This window comes from Vanessa tameamea, chromosome 20 (genome assembly GCF_037043105.1).
Source record: "Vanessa tameamea isolate UH-Manoa-2023 chromosome 20, ilVanTame1 primary haplotype, whole genome shotgun sequence".
Classification (NCBI taxonomy): Eukaryota; Metazoa; Arthropoda; class Insecta; order Lepidoptera; family Nymphalidae; genus Vanessa; species Vanessa tameamea.
In genome coordinates this window covers 8014364-8037141 of record NC_087328.1, presented here as the reverse complement: position 1 = coordinate 8037141, position 22778 = coordinate 8014364, and the positions used below count along the sequence as shown (strand labels likewise).

The window sequence follows — 22778 nt, the reverse complement described above, 5'->3', positions numbered from 1 at the left end:
AAAAAAAAAATATGTCTAAACCGTCATTCAATTTAAATGCTTTTTGTATTTGAATGACTTCACAATTTTATCCAAACGCATTTCAATGGATAAGTATGATTAATAGATCGTAGAGGCAGGTCGGGATCGCATTAAACGTCCTTGTTTGGACACAAATATACATGAATACATTCATGTATTATTAGGTCATAATAAATATATCTGACTCTGTCTTACGTACGCGGAGACGATTAAGTGAGAGCGAAACAGGAACACTGTTGATTACCCTCTTATTAACTGACAACCTATACGAGAATATTTATTTATAAATCTAGTGTGTCTTAGTGAATACCTACTTTATTTAACCAATTTATATATCATTCAATAATTTATATATCATGTAAAAAAAGATTGATAAATAAGGTTTATTAAGCATTATAGTTGTTACGTGCAGCAGGGCGATCTGTCAGAATTCACTCTTTGCCTCACTCGTGAAATCTTAACAATCTTATCTTAAATTAAATGAACCGATTTTATAAGTTTTTGGTTCCCCTTTTGGTTCCATATAATTAAAAAAAAAAACGCATGAGGCAAAAATACTTACCAATTTTTTTTTTGTAGGCCTGAATTTTATTTATAGTCAGTTTTTTTTGTTAAAATTTTATATTATTCAAGTGTGTACTTTTTAATTCTCTAAACAACAATTCATCTGCAGTTGGAATATATATTAAATTTACTAAATAATATGAACTATATAAATATTATTATTTACTGTGCCTAAGCTTTTTTATCATAATGAATGAATGAATGAAATGAATGAAATATACTTTGTTTATATAGTAATATGTCGTTTTATAAGCTTTTCCTTAACTTCATATGTTGTAAACTTGTAAATCAACTGCTCCACAAATGGAAAGCTTTATCCAAATTGTTGAAAATTTAGAGACTGTTACTTTACTTTTTGCTGATTAAAATAATTACATTGAAAAACATAAATCAATAATAACGTTATACAAATGTATCTATTTGTAATACATTATCATTTTGTTGGTTTATAACGACTGATTTGTACGTCCTATCTAGCAGATGTGTGAACAACACAAAGATATCTCTATAAATATGTATGATATAAGTGTCAATTACGTTCTCTATTTAAAATTCTTTGTATGTGTGCGAATTTTGCAAATCCGGCTAAATAAAGTATTAGTTATAAACAAACTAATTGTATCGGTGATGTAACTATTATACGACGTCAATATTATCATGACATGTTTGTATAATTTAAATTGTATTATAGTGTGTGTTTTCGTTGATAACTATGCACATTATCGATACGCAGATATTGTAAATGTATTAAAATAGACAAATTTTATTGAGACGTGTGCGTTATACCCGGATTGTTTCATTTAAACGTTTTGATGTGTGTGTAAATTACGTTTACTTATACATACAAGTAAACTTGTGTGCGTTATTAAGGAAGATTGGACGTTTCTTCGAACACTATTGATTAGATTATATGTAGAAGTATAGTAATGATAAACAATATTTATAGCGTTTAATTTATTGATATGGGAGTTAATTACTTCCTTATCAAATGTTCCTAAATGTGTTATTGCTAGGCAAAGAGCATTCTCTCCATAGGCGATGGGTTTAGAGTTTAATTTACCTTGCTGTTGGACCTAATAAGCAGCAAAAATAACCTTGCAAGATATCACGATGTTAGCCCCCACTAATTAATATGAAATAAACATCAAATAATTATTATAAATATTCATCATCAGCTCATGTATGATAATTTTTAAATTAATCTTATTGTATAGACAATCAATAAGATAAAAAAATTGGCAACGTTTTTGTAACGTTCGAGTGCAATGTTTTAACGAAAACAAATCACTAACGGGTACATATTCGTGTATCGTTGCCTGGTGGAACAGCGTTAAAATGAGGTGTGTGTGTTTGTGTGATTTGTTTTCAACTAACCTTCGTACATCTGTGCGTATTGCGGGAATCCGGCAGCTCTCAGCCATTTGCAAGCCTCCGCTGCTTCGATCTCTGAAACAATAATGACACAATAAAACAACTGAATTTAATTACTTCGAACCGTGATGACAGTAAACTCTACGTAAACTAATAGTATGGTTTTTATGTAAACATATAAAACTATATCCCATGTAATTATGTAACTATATAACATATAATTAGATATATATAAATCGGAGGAAGTGGTGGAATACGTGTTTACATTTTAGATAGTTTCTTAAATTGTATTTGTACTGTTGATTTTGTTATTGTGTTATATCTTACTAATTTATTTAAAGTTACTTTTATAAAATAACATCATAAGTCATATGGGCAGTAAAGAAATTGGGAATATATGGGAAAAAGTGAATGAAAATAATATGACGAGTATAAATTGGGAAAATTCATGAATATATTAATATATAAAAGTACTTATGTATAAAATATAGTAGGATTATTTCAATGTCCGTATTGAATGCATTGAATAGTGCGAATGAGATACACAAACAGACACAATACTATCGTTAATAATAAAAAATCACAAACATAAAATGTTATTTAAACATTGTTATTATAACATAACATATATTATTTATAAATAAATAATAAATATTGGACTACATCACATACATCAGTCTGATCCCAATGTAAGTAGCTAAAGCACTTGTGATATGGAAAATCAGAAGTAACGGCGGTACCACGAACACCCAGACCCAAGACAACATAGGAAGCTAATGAACAAATCAAATCAATCAAATCAAATCAAAAATCTTTATTCAATATAGAAGTGTTTACACTTGCTTATTGATTGTCAAAAATCTACCACCGGTTCGGAATTTAGCACCTCGGACCTGAGAAGAACCGGCGAAAGAAACTCAGCGGGATATTTTCTACATCGACTCGGCCAGGAATCGTACCCGGTACCTCGGAGTGGTGTACCGATGAAAACCGGTGTATACACTACTCGACCACAGAGGTCGTGTACATAGATTTAATTTAAAATATATATATATATATATATATATATATATATATATATATATATATATCTTTCAAAAAAATTAACATCGATCAAGTCAAACAGCTACGATTATATATATTAAAAATCAGAAACATTATTAATGTTAATCTAAATCATCTACTCCAAATAAAAAAATCTATTAAAATACCAGGCTAGCTTGCGTTTATGCGAACGATAAAAAAAGGTTTAACAAACAATGATTCAAAAACAAAACGCCTTTCTCCTAATAAATATTAATAAGCCTGACCACGTGCCGCGAACCCTTTCGCCCTTGGATAAGAAGCCGTTTATAACAGTACAGGTCAACACACACAGCTCATCGGTAACTGGTTATGCGTGGTCTGCAGTCTAGTATAGGGCATAGGGCCAATCAGACCTATTGTGCGTTTGACGGTTACAAATGTCTATATAATATGCAAGAAACTATAGGAAATATGGATGTGCGAATGTTTTTCGTAAATTGGATGAGACTTTTAATTATTTTTTTTGCATTTTACCTAAATAGTACACGTAAATTATACAAAAAATTAATACAATTTTTTGCCCTATATTATGGGCACGCAAAGACTGCGGTATTCTAAACAGTGATCTCTCCAATAACAAGTGAGCACCTATCCAAATAATATTCTAATTATTTTATTACTTGATGCTTAGGCTACTTGATAGGGCTTTGTGATTTGGCAGGTGCCTCATATTCTACTGCCAAACAGTAATACTAGTATTATTGTGTTTGTCGTTAAGAAGGGTGAGTGAGTCAGCTCAACTGGCCCATGGGACAAAGCATCTTAGTTTCCAATATTGATGATGCTCGGATATAAGATATAATAAATATTATTTACAGTATCGATGTACAACATTGTTTAAAAATACTCGGTATAAATTGGAGGTGGTTCATATTTCGCCCACTGGGATTGGAAATGCGATTCAATGAAAAGTTCAGCTAGCGCGGCCTTGGAATACAGATTCTACCGAGAGAAGACATAACGGAAGCTAATAATATATTTATATATATTTATAAAAAATAATTATCCTCTGTTTAATGTGTATGAGTGCATTATTAATTCGATTGCGAAAAACTTTAATGACTGCTTTGACTGCAAAACTTATACGTTTTTTTTTAAATATTATATAAGTAGGCGGACTGGCCAATGGGACAAGTGATGTTAAGTAGTCATAGACACTGGTGCTGAAAGAAATATTAATCATTCTTTATGTCTCTTGTACCTGTAGTCATACTAGCAAACTCACCAATATTTAAGTGGTACCTACCCAGACGGCCTTGCACAAAGCCCTACCAACTAAAAGTAAAAACCGACTATTAAAAGTAAAAGATTTGGCAGGTGGTGGATAATTGATTTTATTAAGCAATGCTATGCATTTGACAATTAATAAAAATAAATTATATCTTGTCATCGAAATAGATTATCGTAAATAAAAAATGAGCTTTCAAAGTTATTCGTATACCGCATCTAAATTATGCGTAACTCATTATGTAATCCAATGTTAAGGTCACAAGAGGTCCGTATTTTAAGTGGTGTTGCGTGTGGGTTATTTTTCACCGGCATTCTGTACGGTGGACCACACAAGATGTATATTTTACACTATTATGACCAATCATTTAGTTCTATGACTGTCAAATAATGTTTAAAGTGGCTAATTTTTCGACAAGGCTGTTCTTTCTGCTTTTGTTGCTCCTGTTTAATATATCGAAAGAAAGGATTTGAACAAGCCAATCATTCTACCACATCACATTTTGTATTTTACTACTGAGTTACTAGTGAGCCTGTGTAATTACATATAATAAAATATACGCAACATCTTAGAACCCATGGTGGCGTACGAACCGTATAAACGACAACAAAGTCTTAAAAGCTATGATATATATAATATAATAGTATGTTCATATGATATAATCATAAACTTGGTAAGGCAATGTAATTTACAAGACTACAATTATTAAAGTCGTTCCAATATGGACATATCTGTTCGGTATTATCGTACATAAATAAATTTTATAAATATAAACAATTATATAATGATTTTGGTATTAATTAAAATTTTAATAATAACCAGTATTATTGAATAGGTATAAACTACATACAAGATTTATTGTACTCTTTTTTTATATAAAAAAAATTAACATATTGTTCATATTTAATAATCACCATGTTCAAAAAAATATATATTTAAATAAGGAATTAATTTATAAGAAAAAAAAATGCTTTTAAGAAACTATTTATTTGCATCCGTAGAACAATTTTCTCTCTGGTTTCATTACGGTTTCATGGTGACCCTATCTACAGGAGTATGACGGGAGATGTATCGTGGACCACCGTCAAATGCTTTGATAAAAAGCTTTTAGTATGGGCGGTGTAGTTTGTACGTGTTGAAATTTTGATTAATATTCCACTTGAATTTATTCAATACTAACTGTTTGTTAGTAATTTGTAATGAAATCTCTGACATTTGTGTTATCTACAAAATGTAACTAAGGTTTAATTTATCGTATTAAATTTTGAAGCTTTGAAGTGGATTTGTTTGGAAACCTTGGTCAAAGTTAGGTTAGCTGATTTGATGTTAATCAAGGTTTAATATTTTTTGGATTATTAAAAATAAAATTAAAAATAAATATTTAATAGTATTTACAAATATATGTAAGAGTTAAGACTCGACATTATTTTTAAGAACAATAAAGAAAAGACGGAAAAGAGGATAAAATTTATGTAAAAAAAAAAATGAAAATTCCTTTTTCTTAAATTTGTTATTACTATATTTTAAAAATCATTAATATTAAAATAGAAATTTAGTATTAATTAATCAATTTGAGTTAAATATATTATTAAATCGATGAACGTACAGGATATTTATAAATGAATAATAATTAATTATGTTCTTACGTATTTTGTACAAGTGTATTTATGATTCACGTGCTATATTTAGATGTACGGTAATTTTATCAAACATTAAGTACCGGATTTCTGACTATTGCAGCGAAAATAAACATGGAATTTTAAGATAGACTAAAATCTTATATATTAATAGCGTTAGCCGATTTTTGTCCCAGTGATTATGGGACGATAGCTGAACATAAAATATCGGTTATGGTCTTATTTTGAAGCGGATTCTTGATTGCAATTAACCAATTGTTACGATTTAAAAAAAAACAAGAGAGCGGAAATAAGTTACAGGCAGGATAGAGAGCGGCGCTATGGCAGTATAGAAAAAAAAAAAACAAATTTCAAACGTGCGAGAAGACGTCGTCAGTTTACAATGAGATTAAATCAAAACAAAACCTGTCATGTTTCGAAATTTGTAAAAATCTGTTGAAAAAAACGCAAAGTTTCGAGTGCGACCTACTAGTGTTATTAAATACGAATAATTATTGCATTTATTAAAATATTGTACTGAAAAAATATCATTTTTTTATGACCTAGTTTGTTAACTTATTGTATGACATGGGTAGGATGAACAAATTGATCCGATGGTATGTGGTCACCACATTGACAACGTATGAAATTTTCATTTCATTTCAATTTCTTATATAACTAATGTGCCGCCAACCTTAGAAACTGAGATGATGTCTGTTGTAGTGTACACTGGCTCACTCACCCTTCAAGCCGGAACACAAAAATACTAATTAATTAGTGACATTTGGAGGACAACACGTAATAATGAGCAAAATAAAATGAAAATCGGAAACCTCTAAAGATATAACTATAGCAATGCTCTGTATCAAATGCCACGTATGTATGTATTTGTAATTAGAAGAGCCGAGACGGCCGTGTAGTTTGAACGCATCACTGCATCTTAACCAATGATTGCGGGTACAAATACTTTTTTTTTTCGCTGGAAAAATGCGTTACGCTTTACGCGTTTCCCACGCGTGGAAGTGGGGGAGTATGTGGGACTCGCCGGTCACCCAAGATGTTGGCGGCACACTGGAATACCCACTAAAAATTTGTGTTTATAATTGAAGATCACGTTCTCGGTGGTGAAAGAAAACATCGTGAGGAAAGTATGAGTCTAATTTTAATGAAATTCTGCCTCATGTGTATCCAGCGAACCGCACTGGAACAGCGTGCTATAATTAGCTCCAAAACCTTCTCCTTAAGGGAGACGAGGTCTTAGCCCAGCAGTGGTATGTTTACATACCGTTCGTTATGTATTTCAATTGCTGTGTTGCATTTGAGTCAGTGCAATTACATGGAAAGAGATATACATCTTAGATCCTGTGGTTGGCTGCACATCGACGATGTGAGTAGTGTGAGTGAAAGAGACGACCGTGTTAGTGTCTCGTTTGTCAGTCCGACCGGTGGCCCATTTGCTGGTCCATTTGCAGAAATTAAATTAAAAAATGATACGTGTCAGATGTTTAAATAGGTATAAAATAAAATAAAAATACACTCTAAATTTTAAGAATAAATCGAAACAAATTTAAACAACCTTGGATAGACAAGCAATTACAAATATAATCAGGAAAATTTGAATGCCAAGGGTTATCGTTGCTTTTGTAAATAGTTATTTGTTTTGCTATTAATACTTCCATTGATTTGTTAATTAGAGTAACACACTAACCTCATTTACTATATTTATCGAATTATATTTTTACAACGCATTGTTTACAGATCTGGCTGAATGTATTACATCTTTAGCTTCATATACAAATTCCTCGTTCAAAAAAAAAAAATCAAAAACAAATTGATAATAAATAAGTATTTATAAATATTTGATTTTCGAATACAAGATTTATGGTCGTAAATATTTGTGTATCATACGATTTTTAAAATTAGAACTCGTTCATAATATTGGGACATTAGGGATGTGACCCTCATTAATAAATAAAAGTAACGGTATTTATTTTATATTTACGCAAAAAATATACATTAGTGTAGATACTTTTTATAGTTTAAACGTACTCACAATGGGTTGGCCTCATTATGATTACTACTAATTGCCTTCGTGACAACACTGTTAGGATAATATAAAAATAGAAATATATAACGATAAATGATGTCACGATTATTATAAATATGTACAAGTTTTCAGATGAGTTTTGAATGCTTTACCAACAACGATGACCAATAATATAGTGTAAAATTTTCAGTATTAGTCAGCTTTATTTCTTAGATTATTGCTTTACAGTTTATACCACATGTTTTAGGTGTAAAGTAAATAGAAAATTTCATAGAATCACAAAATTTACCGATACCAATATAAATCAGACTAAAAACATCGATACGTTAAGGAAAATATATAATTTTACCTGTTATCTGGTCAGCGCTTAAATTAGGAACACTCATTGCTACACTAACGATCACTTAACACTAAAAATCGATTCGGCACGCGCCCGCGCATCTCATAAACACTGAATCATACCACTTTCATACGAAACTCGATCACAACACTACTAAAGGTTGTTCCCTGCGAATTAACACTTTTTTTAAATATTTTCTACAGTTACACAACAAACCGGTCACGAATTACGATCGAAGTTTACAAATTTTATCGACTTTAACCGCCACCTGTTCGTATCGAATTACTTGCATACAAATTAACTATTTGATTTACGTTATAACGGTTACGTGCATTGTCTTTTTATGTCAACTAGTTCAAACCATCGATAACGTAAACAAAACACATCACTTTAAAACAATTCCAATTACGAAATTTTATTTGAAATTATTGTCGAAGTTAACCGGCTACACAGTTTCATTGAAAGGAGATTAGTTTAGAAATCGCTTATATTAAAAATGAAAAAAAAAAAGAAGGAATTCCACGGTCGTAAGAAACGAACGCGCGTGCACTTGAGGTGTTGGTCTAGAATGAGATTATCAGTGTTTATCATAACAAGTCGGTACCTACGTCCTTTAATCGCTCACGTCACCGATAGCCGCGCCGCCGAGTTAGGAAGAACTTGTGTTTGATACGGCAATTTACTAAGTTGTAAATAATTACATAGCAAGAAACGGAGTCGTTAGTTTTGTTATGTAAAGCAAATTATCTGTTACGTACGGTGAACATGATAAAGTTTGTCAGCTAGTTTGTTTGATATGACTACAGGAATGTTACGAAACATTGTAGCGGAAATCATCGTTACTAAGATTAATCTTTGGAGTTGATTTTAAGTTTCAAAATTATTTAGTACTAGCTGAACCAGCGGCTTTACCTGCGCGTAATTTATAAAACTTTACCTATAGCACACAAACTGTCACACGTCATCTTACCTCCTCGGCGGTCAAAAAAAAGTAGTCTATGTCTTTCAACGAGACTCAAACTATACTCATTGTAAATTTCATTACAATCGATTCGTCGGTTTAAGCGTGAAGAGGTAATAGACAAAGTTATTTTCGCATTTATAATATTGGTATATATTCATTAATTTTAATGTACGAAAGCAATATAGTCACAGCCATTAAATATTCCAATGCTGTAAGGATTGCTCTCCGTTCGAAGAGGTTTGGAGATTGTTTGGGCACGCTGATCCTATACGAGTTAGCATGTAGCTTGTGGCAGATTTTCAAACAACAAATGCAGGTCCCTCACGATTTTGATCGAATCCAAAATTCTTCTTGACATATCAAACAGGATACAAATAATAAATACATATTAAACATGTGAAAATTCACTGACGCTTTGAATTTACGAGCTTTGATAAGATTCTCGTGTTATAACTACTGGGTCAACTCGGCTCCTAAGTAATAAATTATATAAGATGAAAACATAGTTATATGGCTTACGTCAAGCTACAACTTTTGATTCGATATAGAAGCTACAGAGGTATCTTCCTGGAATGTTGTGGATACAAACGTCACTCCGGTCGTAATGCCATAGCACGTAAAATAAGTTCAATTCCTAATTCATGATATAGGTTACTTGGAAATGGAAATATAATTTGTCTGATGGAAATTTCAAACAAGAAACCATTTGTAAAGACGAAAAAAATATTTAAAAAAGTCTTAAAAGGCATAACCTATTTTAGAACCGTGTAATATTTAATTACTTACATATATACATACATTCGCAATGTATTATAATTGGTGTAATGATTCTTGTCTACAAATCCGATCCTTATTTGGAAATTTAATGCCATGATCTTGTATGTGACATTCTGTCTGACATCAGTATCGTTGCAATATAGTCACTATTCCTTCCCAAATAAGGTTCAAATTACACGCAATTTATGATAGTGTAATACAGTTGCAAAATGAGTACTTTATATGCGTTAAGATTAACAATTTTAAGAAATAAATATGTTTATGGTAATAGGACGCTTGCCTGTTGAATGATCCGTATTTGGTTTATTTAATTAAGTTAAGTATTTATAACATTTAAAAAATGTTGTCCTTAATATCCTGTTGACTAATTCTTAGTATATCTTAATTTGAATATGTTGAACATTTTATATCTGGAAAATGAAAGTGTCATATCCATTTTTTTATCATGCATGTAGTTTCGAAGCGAATGGGTTTAAAAATTAAGGAAAATATTTAAAGTTCGCGTTATCTTGGCTGTCATTCAACATGTTATATCTAATTATACAACATGCGTAGTGTATGTACTTGTATGACCATAGACCAGGAAAATTATAGAAATGGAAAGAATAAAAATAAGAAATTAATTGCAACACAAACTGGACTTCTTACCAGCACAAGCATTACGAAAATATATAAATGAAAATAAATTTTAATCTTTGTTTAAAATAAATTAGTTGTTTTGATGTCTCCGTATTGTAAACTTTATGTCACATCTAACGCTTTCGCTGTTCTAAGTTACACATGTAAACACTTCAGAACCTTGTTAAACTTACGGCCCACACAGTGGTAGGAGATTTTGAAAGAGTTAGTCGAAAGATAGTGCGACATCGTTGTAAATGTTGTTACATTAGGTTGACACACATTTTATTTAAATACGGTTTAAAAAGTCATAAATGTTCAGATTGATATAAGAAATGTCACCCTTAATTCTATGATGTTAGAGTTTAATATTCTTTAAAACATCGTTATCAGTTCTTCAAATCACAGATATCAAATATAAGTTACTGGAAATTGCATTATATTTCCAAGTCTTCAGAATTGACTGTCATTGTTTTCGAATGTGACTCAATAATATTACTCAAAAATTATTAGATAACGTTGATTTTGATGACTAAAATATCCTTATAGACTAAGAGGCAGCAATGACTATAGAATTGTCATGTTAAAATTTGTGATATATAAGTCTCTCGTTTTATCTACAAATAATGTTTAGAGGGTTAATTGTTAAACAATGATCTGTTCTCTTCTTTCGAATGTGAAATCAATGATAGCAGAAAGAGATGGTATTAATATTTTAACTTCCGCAAAAAATCTTTTATAGTAAAGTAATATATTTACCGGACGATAGAAGTAATTCTAGTAACATTATGGATTCTCTAATTTCGCAAAATTACAAAGAAGATGGGTATTATTTTTCTTAAGTAATATCTCTCAAACTTCAACATAATTTATTGTTATATTATTATGTTGTACAGTTATAATTGTTCCAATGATAAGGGTTCGTCGAATATGTATAATTCAAATTAATTTATTGAGTTTTGACGAATATCCAAGCCATATAATTTATTTTCACCGTCACTGTAGGCCAAAAAAACTTTACACCTATTAATAAAGTAAAAAAAAAAAAAACATTTAAAAAGCAAATAGTTTAGAGACTCTCACTCGTGAAATGTTATCAGCTGAATTATAGTGATACGCCATTTTGATACGTGTATCCTTATATATATAGGCGATGTTTTATATTATATGATGATATTTCAGGGATTCTGAATTGTGAGGTGAGTTTCCAGTTTCTTCTTACGAATGCCTCTCCTGATATCGGTATTTCACTTTCTGCGACTTATAATTTTTGTTTTATGAATTCTTCGTCTTAGTCGTAATATTAATTGCTTAAGGTGTTCTTGGAAGTTATAAATACGAATTGCTAATTTGAATATTTTTGGCAAAGATTTTACTTTTACAAAAATATTTTCGTTAGTTACATTTTAATCTACATTTAATTATAGTTGATTGATTAATGATTGGAAATGTAAATAAAACACTCATAACCTATATTAAATTTAAGCTATTCCAAATAGTATTACCGTTTAGGGTGACTATGAATTCAATTAAGACGAAAATATAATATTTAATTTTAATTAAAATAAGTATATATGTAAGATTTATTATTGAATCAATTTTGTTAATGGTTGGATAGTCCAAGAAAAGAATACCCTTTTCTTGGACTATTCAACTTCGAATCATCTGCACCCTGCATCTGTGTGATGAAACTTTAATTGTCGTGACAGGAGATAAATTAGGTGCAAAATCAATGGCTTTTCAAGATTTTCCAGACATAGATCATAGACTTCAAATTCAAACCTAGGCCCTCATAACCAGCTGCTGTACATACTTATCGTTTGGCCACGAGATAGGACAACTTAAAAAAAAATGCTAGATACAATATGACAATAAATAATAAATAAGGCTTAAAAAACATTATGTAAAACAATAATATAGTTTATGAAATAAAATAGCCGTCGTTATTCTTGAAAGAAATCACAAACGACTTAACATTCATCTGTAGAAAACAAAACAACACGACAAAAGTAAAAGCTATTCATTATGATACTTATGTTTATATTTTCTTTATTTCATAAAACCATTTCATAAAGTGCACTTTAACTACAATTCGATGACCGTTCATAATAAAACACGAACTAACATACTCTATAAACGGTGCGCTATTACACATAAAATCACCTTTAGTGCCGCGTAATTACAATAAACAAAGAGATTTAGTCACAAACGCATTACTTTAACAATCCAGTCGATAGTTAAACGGTAAAATTGATTGGTATCGATTCTGCGTATATGAGTCAAGTGAGTACCCTTGGGGCGTTAATTTTTTGCTAGTGCCTGATCACTAGTGTTCCGTATATAGTTTTAAGTGCATTACTGTGATGACTTCCTCTATTAGGTTATGTTCTCAAGTATAAAGGTTTCTTTAATTTGGTTTTAGTTAGTCTTTTTTGTTCATAATCATTTATTCGATATTTAAACCTCAGGTTTAATCCTGAACCCACTCTTAGCACTTATATTTTAATATTATATATTACATTTTGTCTCTTATGAACAAGAAGGCATGTCAAGCCTGCCTTTAGGCTGCTTCGATTTCGAGTTTCACATGTGACAGGATTTTATCCGAAGCATGCAGGTTTCCTCACGATGCTTTCCTTCGCCGAACACGACATGAATTATAATTACAAATTAGGCACAATACAACTTTCTTGTAGCCCGAGTTTTAACACACTAATCTTCGATTAAGATTTAAGTATTTTAGCCATCTCGTCTCTTGGTTGCGTATTATACAGGAAATAAATACATACAAAGGAGTTGTGGCTGTTATAGTGTCAATATATTTTCTACTGCTTCACCTTTAAGTTCCAGGTAGGATTCCTACTCTATCAAATATATAATCAGGATATCACTAAAGTGACCTCAGTGATCGCCGCGTTCGTGATCAAGATAAGCTTTCACTCCTTACTTTGTTGCTTCAAAGACAGTCTTTAAATGTTGGCCAGACATTGTAGCCAGAGTTAAGTAAAGTAGCTAGAATTAGTCTGGAAGGACTTAATTTGTAATTTGCAGTATTTTCTATTTTATTTAATGTAAGCAATGATCACGCTGTATAAATATTCGTATTTATTATTTAGTAGCTGTTCCCTATAGCTTTGCTCGCGTTTCAAGGGTTGCTCGTCAGGTATAAAGAAGTAACCTACGTACTCTCTGGGGTTCAAGCTTGGGTCATTTCTAATTACATCGTCTGTTTACTGGTTTAACCGGTAAAAAGTAACATACAGACAGACAGAGTTAATTTCGCATTTATAATATTAGTATAGATCTTCCTTCTTGTTTTATTTGTTACACTTATTTTTTTATTTAAATTTATATAACGGGTGACGATCACATAATTTAACATAAAATTATATTATATATATATATTGATAATGACACGAGGCACAATTAGAGAAATCTTATTTTAAGTTTTCTGATGATTTACCTACCATTGTAATATCTTAGCGAAATATGTCTCAAAAATAGTTAATTTACAATTAAATAACAAAATAACTAAACATAAATAAAAAAAAATATTCAACTAAATATAAATAAACGAGACAATCCTGAAATTATCTCCAATATGGTCACCCGACACATAAATCATCTTAACGCCGATGCCCGCGGTCGTCGAGCATAATAAAGCTGAAAGCTATATTCCTGAAAACGAAGCATGGTCATTCAGTTTAGACCAGATGTTGTTCCAAGTACTACTGAAATAGAAATTAGGTTACATACTCATTAGCGTTTGTTAACTAAATGTAGCGATAGACGGTTCATACGTCGCAGTTTGTTGAACTGTTATGTTTGTTTTTGGCCTTAAATGTATATAGAAAATTAGGTCAAAAGTAAGTTTGGGTTGAGGTTAAAATACTTGGTGCTACGGCTTGGTGTGACCACGTCGGGTACCACCACTCATCATATATTCTAACGCTAAACAGCGATATTTAGTGTTGTTGTGTTCCGGTTTAAAGGTGAGTGAGCCGGTGTAAATACAGGCATATAACATATTAGCTCCCAAGGTTGACAGCGCTTTGGTAATGTTAGGAATGATTCATATTTCTAACAACGCCAATGTCTTTGGGCGTTGGTGCCCAAAAAATTATACTGACGTAGACGAACTTATGAGAGATATTCTGAATTGTTCCATCAGTTACAATATACTTGTATTATAACATGCAATGGTGTATGAATTGCACGCTGACAGTTAACTGCTTGACCTATTCAAAGTAACAACCCGACCTCTCATTGTAGGGCCATTTTAGTTAGATTTACTGCCCGAAGTTGACGTATTACTGCACAAAGGTTGAGACGTCTTAAGAGTCTAGGTTTGAAAGTGTATCGAATTTAGAAGTAACAATTTGAATCATATTTAAAACCATTTCTTTTGTTAACTTAATATTCTTCCTTCGTTTGTTTATTGATTTTTATCATAATTATTTAAGTATTAAGCATGTCGAAGATCGTGTCAAAGATGCAGGCGTCATTTAATTCAAATATTTGAATATCTGTAAATAATAAAAGGCATAGAATCTTCAATAAATATTGTACAGCAAGTAAATAGTTTAGACATTATTTTTCTCTTTCTGTCATCAGTAATTGAACATTTGAAAAAAGAAGACAACGAATTTTGTAACAATCGCTGGTATAATCAGCCTGTAAATTTCCTACTGCTGGGCTAAGGCCTCCTCTCCCGTTGAGGAGAAGGTATGGAGCATATTCCACCACGCTGCTCTAATGCGGGTTGGTGGAATACACATGTGGCAGAATTTCGTTGAAATTAGACACATGCAGGTTTCCTCACGATGTTTTCCTTCACCGCCGAGCACGAGATGAATTATAAACAAATTAAGCACATGTAAATTCAGTGGTGCCTGCCTGCCTGGGTTTGAACCCGAAATCATCGGTTAAGATGCACGCGTTCTAACCACTGGCCATCTCGGCTCAGTCGCTGGTATAATAATTTATTATGAAAGGGATGAATGTTTAAAGTTGAATAGATATACAAATAAATAGATACGTATCTAAATATTTCTTTGATAAGGTTTTATTTACTTTAGCGTATGCTATAAATAAAGCCCTATCAAATTAACATTTTTCGAAGCGAAACGTTTTCTATGCTATTGAAATTTATATAATATTTCAATAGTATTAAGCGTATCCGAACATAAAAACAAATAACTTTTTATATCTCGAAAACGGGGCTCATACAAATTCATATCCGTTAGACCTAGGGTGCCTCTATAAAGTATGGAGCTACGACATTTTTACGACAGGCCATCTCTGACCACATACTATGAGAACTTTTATGTGTCGTTAAAAATTTCAACGTTTATTATATAAATGTTTAGTGGTCGCGTTTAGTGTTGTGCACTTGGATTAGAATTTTTTATTTTCAGTTTTATGATGTTTCGTGTTAGTGTCGAAGATTTATTAGCTTATTTATTAGTAAAATATATAACTAGGACAATAAAAAAACCTGCTTTTAGCTATACAGATGCTTATGCTATAGAGCAAAACTGCTAGTATTAAGAGCCTTCGACTGGCCCTGTAAGAAGTATAAACCACATCATCAATTTGCTAAAAATTTACTACAATATCTCACACAGCCAGCCAAAATACAGTAATTGAAGTTTAACTCAATAGCGTCTGTTAACAATATGTTACGATAGAAGATCCATACGACGATTCATTAAAAATAATATGGTATTGAATTATTTCTCTCTTAACTCTTGTGTAGTTCCTGAAATAAAATTCAAAGTCACATAATTTGTTTGTTTTAGTACAAGGTTTATTCTGACTGGTCTAAGCCAGTCCGGGTACGAGCCTCGGGATTTTCCCATTTATAATGGCTGATCATCATATAGACAATTCGAATTATCTATATTTATGCTAGGATCCGATAGATGGCGTTGTAGTCAAGGTGTCAATAAATTATATTGAGAACTAAAATGAGATAATATATTTACGGTACATATTGGTTTATAGCCATTAAATCAAATAACAGAGTCTGGTCTTGATGGATGTTGTCGTGGTCGAGCAATGAATGAATTTAGTATTGCTGCTTGGCGGCATCTGATGAGTGGGTGGTACCGAGACGGGCTTGAACAAAGCCCTACCACCAAAAATAGTATATAGTATACTACTAGTATTTTTATTAATGTTTGTCATTGCAAACATATTCCAAACAGTTAACATTAACATTAACAGCCTGTAAATTTCCCACTGCTGGGCCAAGGCCTCCTCTCCCCTCGAGGAGAAGGTATAGAGCATATTCCACCACGATGCTCCAATGCGGGTTGGTGGAATACACATGTGGCAGAATTTCGTTGAAATTAGACACATGCAGGTTTCCTCATGATGTTTTCCTTCACCGCCGAGCAAGAGATGAATTATAAACACAAATTAAGCACATGAAAATTCAGTGGTGCTTGCCTGGGTTTGAACCCGAAATCATCGGTTAAGATGCACGTGTTCTAACCACTGAGCAATCTCGGCTCATTCCAAACAGTATTCTTACTTGTTACGAGATACTGATTCCAAACAGTATCCTAAGCCAATTCATATAAATATTTGTTGAGATCTCCCAATGTTTTTCCAATACATTATTGTCAACTCGAAATCGCGTCGTCTCCCATCGGACACCCGGGGTATTTTTATTAGTGGTACGCTCATCCGTTGTATAAATTCTCGTAATGGATCATTAATGTCTGATGAGACTTTAGAGAGAGTCTTTATTAACAGCGTATCTTGTAATTAGCGTACCCGCTCGTCACTAAGTAGGTGGTCACTTTTTACGTTAATTTATTTCAATCGTTACGTCACAGCGTGGTATTATTGGCAATGATTATATCGTTGAGTTACCACACAGTTGATGCTATTTTTATGACACTTGGGCCACCTGATGGTAAGTCACGCCAATAGATATCGGTAATGTTAGGTTAACCAGCCATTACATGGTCAACGCGATATTAATCAACCATGGGAACTAATTATGGTCAGTGGCCTATTGTTACACTAGCTCACTCGCCATTACAATTATTATTAAATATCATGTTATAGTTATAGGTTACTTATTATTATTATTATTTTCTTAGTAATAAAAATATAGTTTTGACATTGTTATTATATTCGAATATTTTTAATTTAAATGGTAAGTAAAGTATCATCAAATTACATTTCAATAATTTTGAAGTTGTTTTTTTAAAGAATAGTAGCAATGACCCAATTTATTAAAGAAATTACTAATAGCCCAAGGAGTCAGGATCGATTCCGCGACTTTACAAATCGCGCTTATAAATTGCGCTATAGACGCTTAAAGAACATATATTTTGTTTAATGATACATATTTAACAAAAAAAATAAAACCAATTATATTCTCTTTAAAGGCACATATAATTTGTTAAATGTAAATTACACACTAACTTAAGTTAAGTATTGACATTTATTACAAACTTACAAGGTAGCGCGCGATTCCGAAGGTAAAATGTCGGCGCAAACTACTTTTTTTATATAACGGCTGCATTTTATTTGCCGATAAATAAATCATGTCACAGTGCATTCCGACAATTTTCTGATACGATAAAGTTCGCAGGCCACCTGACAGGACGTGCAATGTATCAAAACTAAATAAATTATAAGTTGAAACGAGTCAGACATTAATTTATAATAATAAACTAATTTTTTTTTTTACAAAAAATCTCAATAAATAACTAAGTCTAATAGTTATCCTTTAAAGCGATTAATTCCTGCACAGTATCCTCTTTATTTCAAGATAATGTTTCGAGCTTATTCCGCCATGCTGCTCCATTGCGCGTTGATGGGTACAGCGGCAGATTACATTCGACACAAGCAACCTGCTTCACAACAATCATCCAATCCATGTTTTCCTTTACCCACGAGATGAAACATAAACACAAATTAAGTATATGAAAATAGTGTTCTAATCACTGGGCCGTCTTGGTGCACTCAAGAAGGAAAAACATTTGGACAGATAAATATGAGGCACAGACAATTATATAAAATTAAAAATAAAATATAGTTAACTTCTACCGTTATTTATCTTAAGAATACTTCCAAGTATTCTATGAAAGTTGTTCAAATACTATGATTTTATTTTACTTGGTGGTAGGACTTTGTGCAAGCCCGTCTGGGTAGGTACCACCCACTCATCAGATATTCTACCGCTAAACAGCAGTACTCAGTATTGTTGTGTTCCGGTTTGAAGGGTGAGTGAGCCAGTGTAACTACAGGCACAAGTCTCCCAATGTCTATGGGCGGTAGTGACCACTTACAATCAGGTGACCTATTTGCTCGTCCGCCTACAGATATCATTAAAAAAAATACAGTTATTAACAGATTTCTAGACTTTTGTCGATTCTTCTCAGATCTAGGTAACTCCTTTTTTAAACTGGTGGTGACTATTAATTTGACTATGAACACATACACGTGCGTAATGCTTCTATATTTAAGTACGAAAGCCTATTTTATTTTAAATTGTTTGATGATGAGTTCATCATGAACATCAGCAGATTTTCGCTGGACTTTGAGCTAGTCGTCTTGTTGGACGTGGCCCACGCTGACTTTAAATGCATTTTAATAGAATATTAAAAGTATTGTTAATCCGTCTAATTATATCGGTGGATTGATTATATTTTTATGTTAAATTAAGATATTAAATTAGTAGGAGGATAAAAAACTATATCGGTAATATGCTGAAATGTTATTTTAGTGCGTGTCTATTTTAAATGTTATATTTAGTATTATTAATATCGCATATCGTTCGGCCACGTTCTTCTAGTGGCTAGATAAATAGCCGCAGATCCGAAGTCCTGAGTTCAAACTTCAGGTCGGACTGATAAAAAGAAATTGAGTTTTTCCCATCGAAATATTCTCAGTAATAACTCGGTGTCTGGAAGTGGAAGTGTGTACACTCGAAAGCAAGTAAAGCCTGGTCCTGTGTATGAACTCTTTCCGGTCGTGTTTCTAATGAGTTTGTTCTTAAAATAACAAATCAACGTAACTAATTCGAATTGGAGCGTATTTTGTATCATCGATAAACATCCGATTACGATACGAAATAACGAAATTATGCAAATAAATACATTTAACGTTGCATAAGTATAGATTTGCGTTTCGTTCGTGTTGTAAGCGATACAAATTATCATCGACCCACGTTTTCTTCCTACGAGGATATGACTAAATGATGATTAACTGTTTCTTAACCGTAGATTTCGATATCGATAGTGATTATTGGTTTATAATAGCATTGTTTGGTTTTCGTGTTAATATCGACGGAGAAACCAGACTTAGTACGCGATGATTCTCGGTTTTTACGTCGGGTACCTTACCATATGGTTTGTTATTTGAATTTATTGTTTAAATACAATGTTTGTTCTGTTAATGTTCGAATGATTTAAACTGTCAGTTTCAAGTGACATTAGGAATCTTTGTGAACTTGTAAAAACTCATTAAAAAAAAAGTTGAAGTAGTCGCGGAGTTCCTATTGGATTTGCATACAAACCATAAGAATTTAACTGTATACATTGGAGTATATATCTTATTTGTAAAAAACGGTAATTTTCCAGAATATCCTGCATCTCTTTCTCTTCTCGGTACGTTCTCCATTCTAAACAAGTATGATGATTGATAAATGCTTATGTCTGTGTGGTTGAAGAGCCTACATGAATAAAATATATCTAGATTTTTATTGTGATGTGTAAAATTGAGTCGTTTCATAAGCGCCTTTACTAAAACAAAGTTTTATTTTAACTTGACTTGTCTCTTTATGTACAGATATAACAAAAATATTAATTAATTAAGTTTTAAATGATATAACCTCATTTCAATGGAAGAGGTTGGTATATAAATGTAAAGTGGCAAGCATAGCGTTGTCTATAGCTTAAAGTCCAGACAAATTTATCAAAGTTAAAGGTAAATAATGCATTGTTTTTTAAAACTCGGGTCCTGTGGTATTTGCATTCGCCCCTGTTGGGATGAATAGAATAAATAAGATTCTTTTCCTCGAGAATTGTTAAATGTGAACATTATTAAATTTGCTTGCTGTTGAATTTACTTTGTCCTTTGTGTACTTGAACATTTACAAAGTACGCGACTGAAATAGAATGAACATCGGATATTATATAGTCATTCTAAATGTATGATAAGGTAACTGAGTATAAATGTCCTACTGCCGGGCTAAGGCATATCTTTTTGAGAAGAGTTCTTAGAGCTGATTCCACACGTGGCAGAATTTCATTAAAATTAGGCACACAGGCTTCCACGCTATATTTTCCTTCACCGAGCACGAGATGAATGATAAACCCAAATTAGGCACATGGAAATTCAGAGATGGCGTGGGTTTGAATTGGGCCATCTCGGTTCCGAATTTGAAGTCTTTGAATTATAATAAAAGTTTATTACTTTTATTGTAAGTATTTTATTGTAAATGTTTTATTGTAAGTATTTTTTTCGCTGGAAACGTAAGTACTTTATTACTATTTGGATATAAATATTTGTTAAAAAAACTTTACTTGTTAAAACACAGAACTTTTACAGAACGAATTGTTAGTCACTTGAATTTTGATAACAGGCAAACATGTTTATGTTGAAAATGTTATATAAATAATTGTATATGCTGTGTAATGTTTGTAGTAGGTAAACTGATTTATATGACATTCTGTGTATGTCATGTGTGTGCTAATAAAAAACACGAACACTGTTTTAGGTATGATTGAATTTATGCACCTTATTAATTACTATTTTAAATAAAGTTACAAGTTCTGATAGTATTTGGTGATACAATAAACAAACATGTAAATTAAAGTTTCAATTTTTATATTATTAGGCTGTATATCGTTAAACTTCGGTCATATTGTACACTATTTCATGTATAAGTTATTTGAACATTGTTATGTTATTTATTTGAGATCGGCGCTCTATGAATTTATTCAATTTATCTCCGTCTAGTCATTCTTAATTAATCTCTTTTTCTCACTTTTAACTTGTCGTCCCCTTCTTAAAGTATATTTTTTTCTAATTTAAAAGCAACCAATTAAATGTCTAACCTTCTTGCTAAGCGTAAGCATATTCATACTTTAAAATCTTTCTTCGGGTGCTAATTTTGTATTTAATATTTAATACGTAATAACATATTTAAACGTTTTGATAAGATATTTAAATCACGATTATAATTCTCTATTCAAACACATTTTTTGAGTCTCTCATAAACGCTGTTTGGTAATCGTTTAAACTTAAACAAACACAGTTCGTAAGATGAATGACATCATCACGCACGTTTTTAATAACACGTTACAAGTGAAAAGCGAAAAACGATAACTTTGAATTAGAATTTTGTTTGAAGTTTTGTTACATTCATGATAAGGTGATTTATCAACTGATTACATTATCAAAATCGCTATATAAATTTACTTATACACACACTATTTACTTTTTTATTTACATTAAAAATTAATCTGTACATCATCTTAGGATTTAAATAAACAAATACCAATGCCATCTCCGAGCCGAGATGGCCCAGTGGCTAGAACGCGTGCATCTTAACCGATGATTACGAGTTCAGAACCAGGCAGGCACTACTGAATTATCATGTGCTTAATTTGTGTTTATAATTCATCTCGTGCTCGGCGGTGAAGGAAAACATCGTGAGGAAACCTGTATGTGTCTAATTTAAATGAAATTCTGCCACATGTGTATTCCAACAACCAGCGTGGTGGAATATGCTCCAAATCTTTTCCTCAAAGGGGGGAAGTCCTTAGCCCAGCAGTGGGAAATTTATAGGCGGCTAATGTAAAAATGCCATATCCATATGTTATTCATCATCCTCCAGCCCTTATCTCAATTTTATTTGGGGCGGAGTATGTCTTCTTATTCAAATCTTCTCTGTCTGACGTCATCTCACGAGTAACATTATTTCTAGCCATATCGTCTTTCACACAATCCATCCATCGTTTATCTGGTCGTCCCCTTCCTCTATATCCATATGTTATACAAAAGTTTATAATAATATTGTCATGACAGATTGTGACCACAATTAATGTTAACGCAACCGAATGATTTAATTTGCAAAGATTGACAAGTTATCGTACGGTCGAATCGATCTGTATTTA

General features: G+C 31.9%; 1 protein-coding gene across 4 annotated transcripts in view; it reads right to left on the bottom strand.

Annotated features, from left to right (window-relative positions):
• Cv-c (crossveinless c) overlaps positions 1 to 22778 on the bottom strand; it is a 517053-nt gene that overhangs the window by 272109 nt on the left and 222166 nt on the right. For 3 of the 4 annotated variants that reach the window (XM_064218040.1, XM_064218039.1, XM_026641562.2), the window contains exon 2: positions 1960 to 2031. In XM_064218040.1, coding sequence (XP_064074110.1) covers positions 1960 to 2031 — 72 coding nt within the window. Of the gene's footprint in view, positions 1 to 1959; positions 2032 to 8282; positions 8806 to 22778 lie in introns of those variants that run through there. The other variant, XM_026641563.2, reaches the window with a different exon arrangement.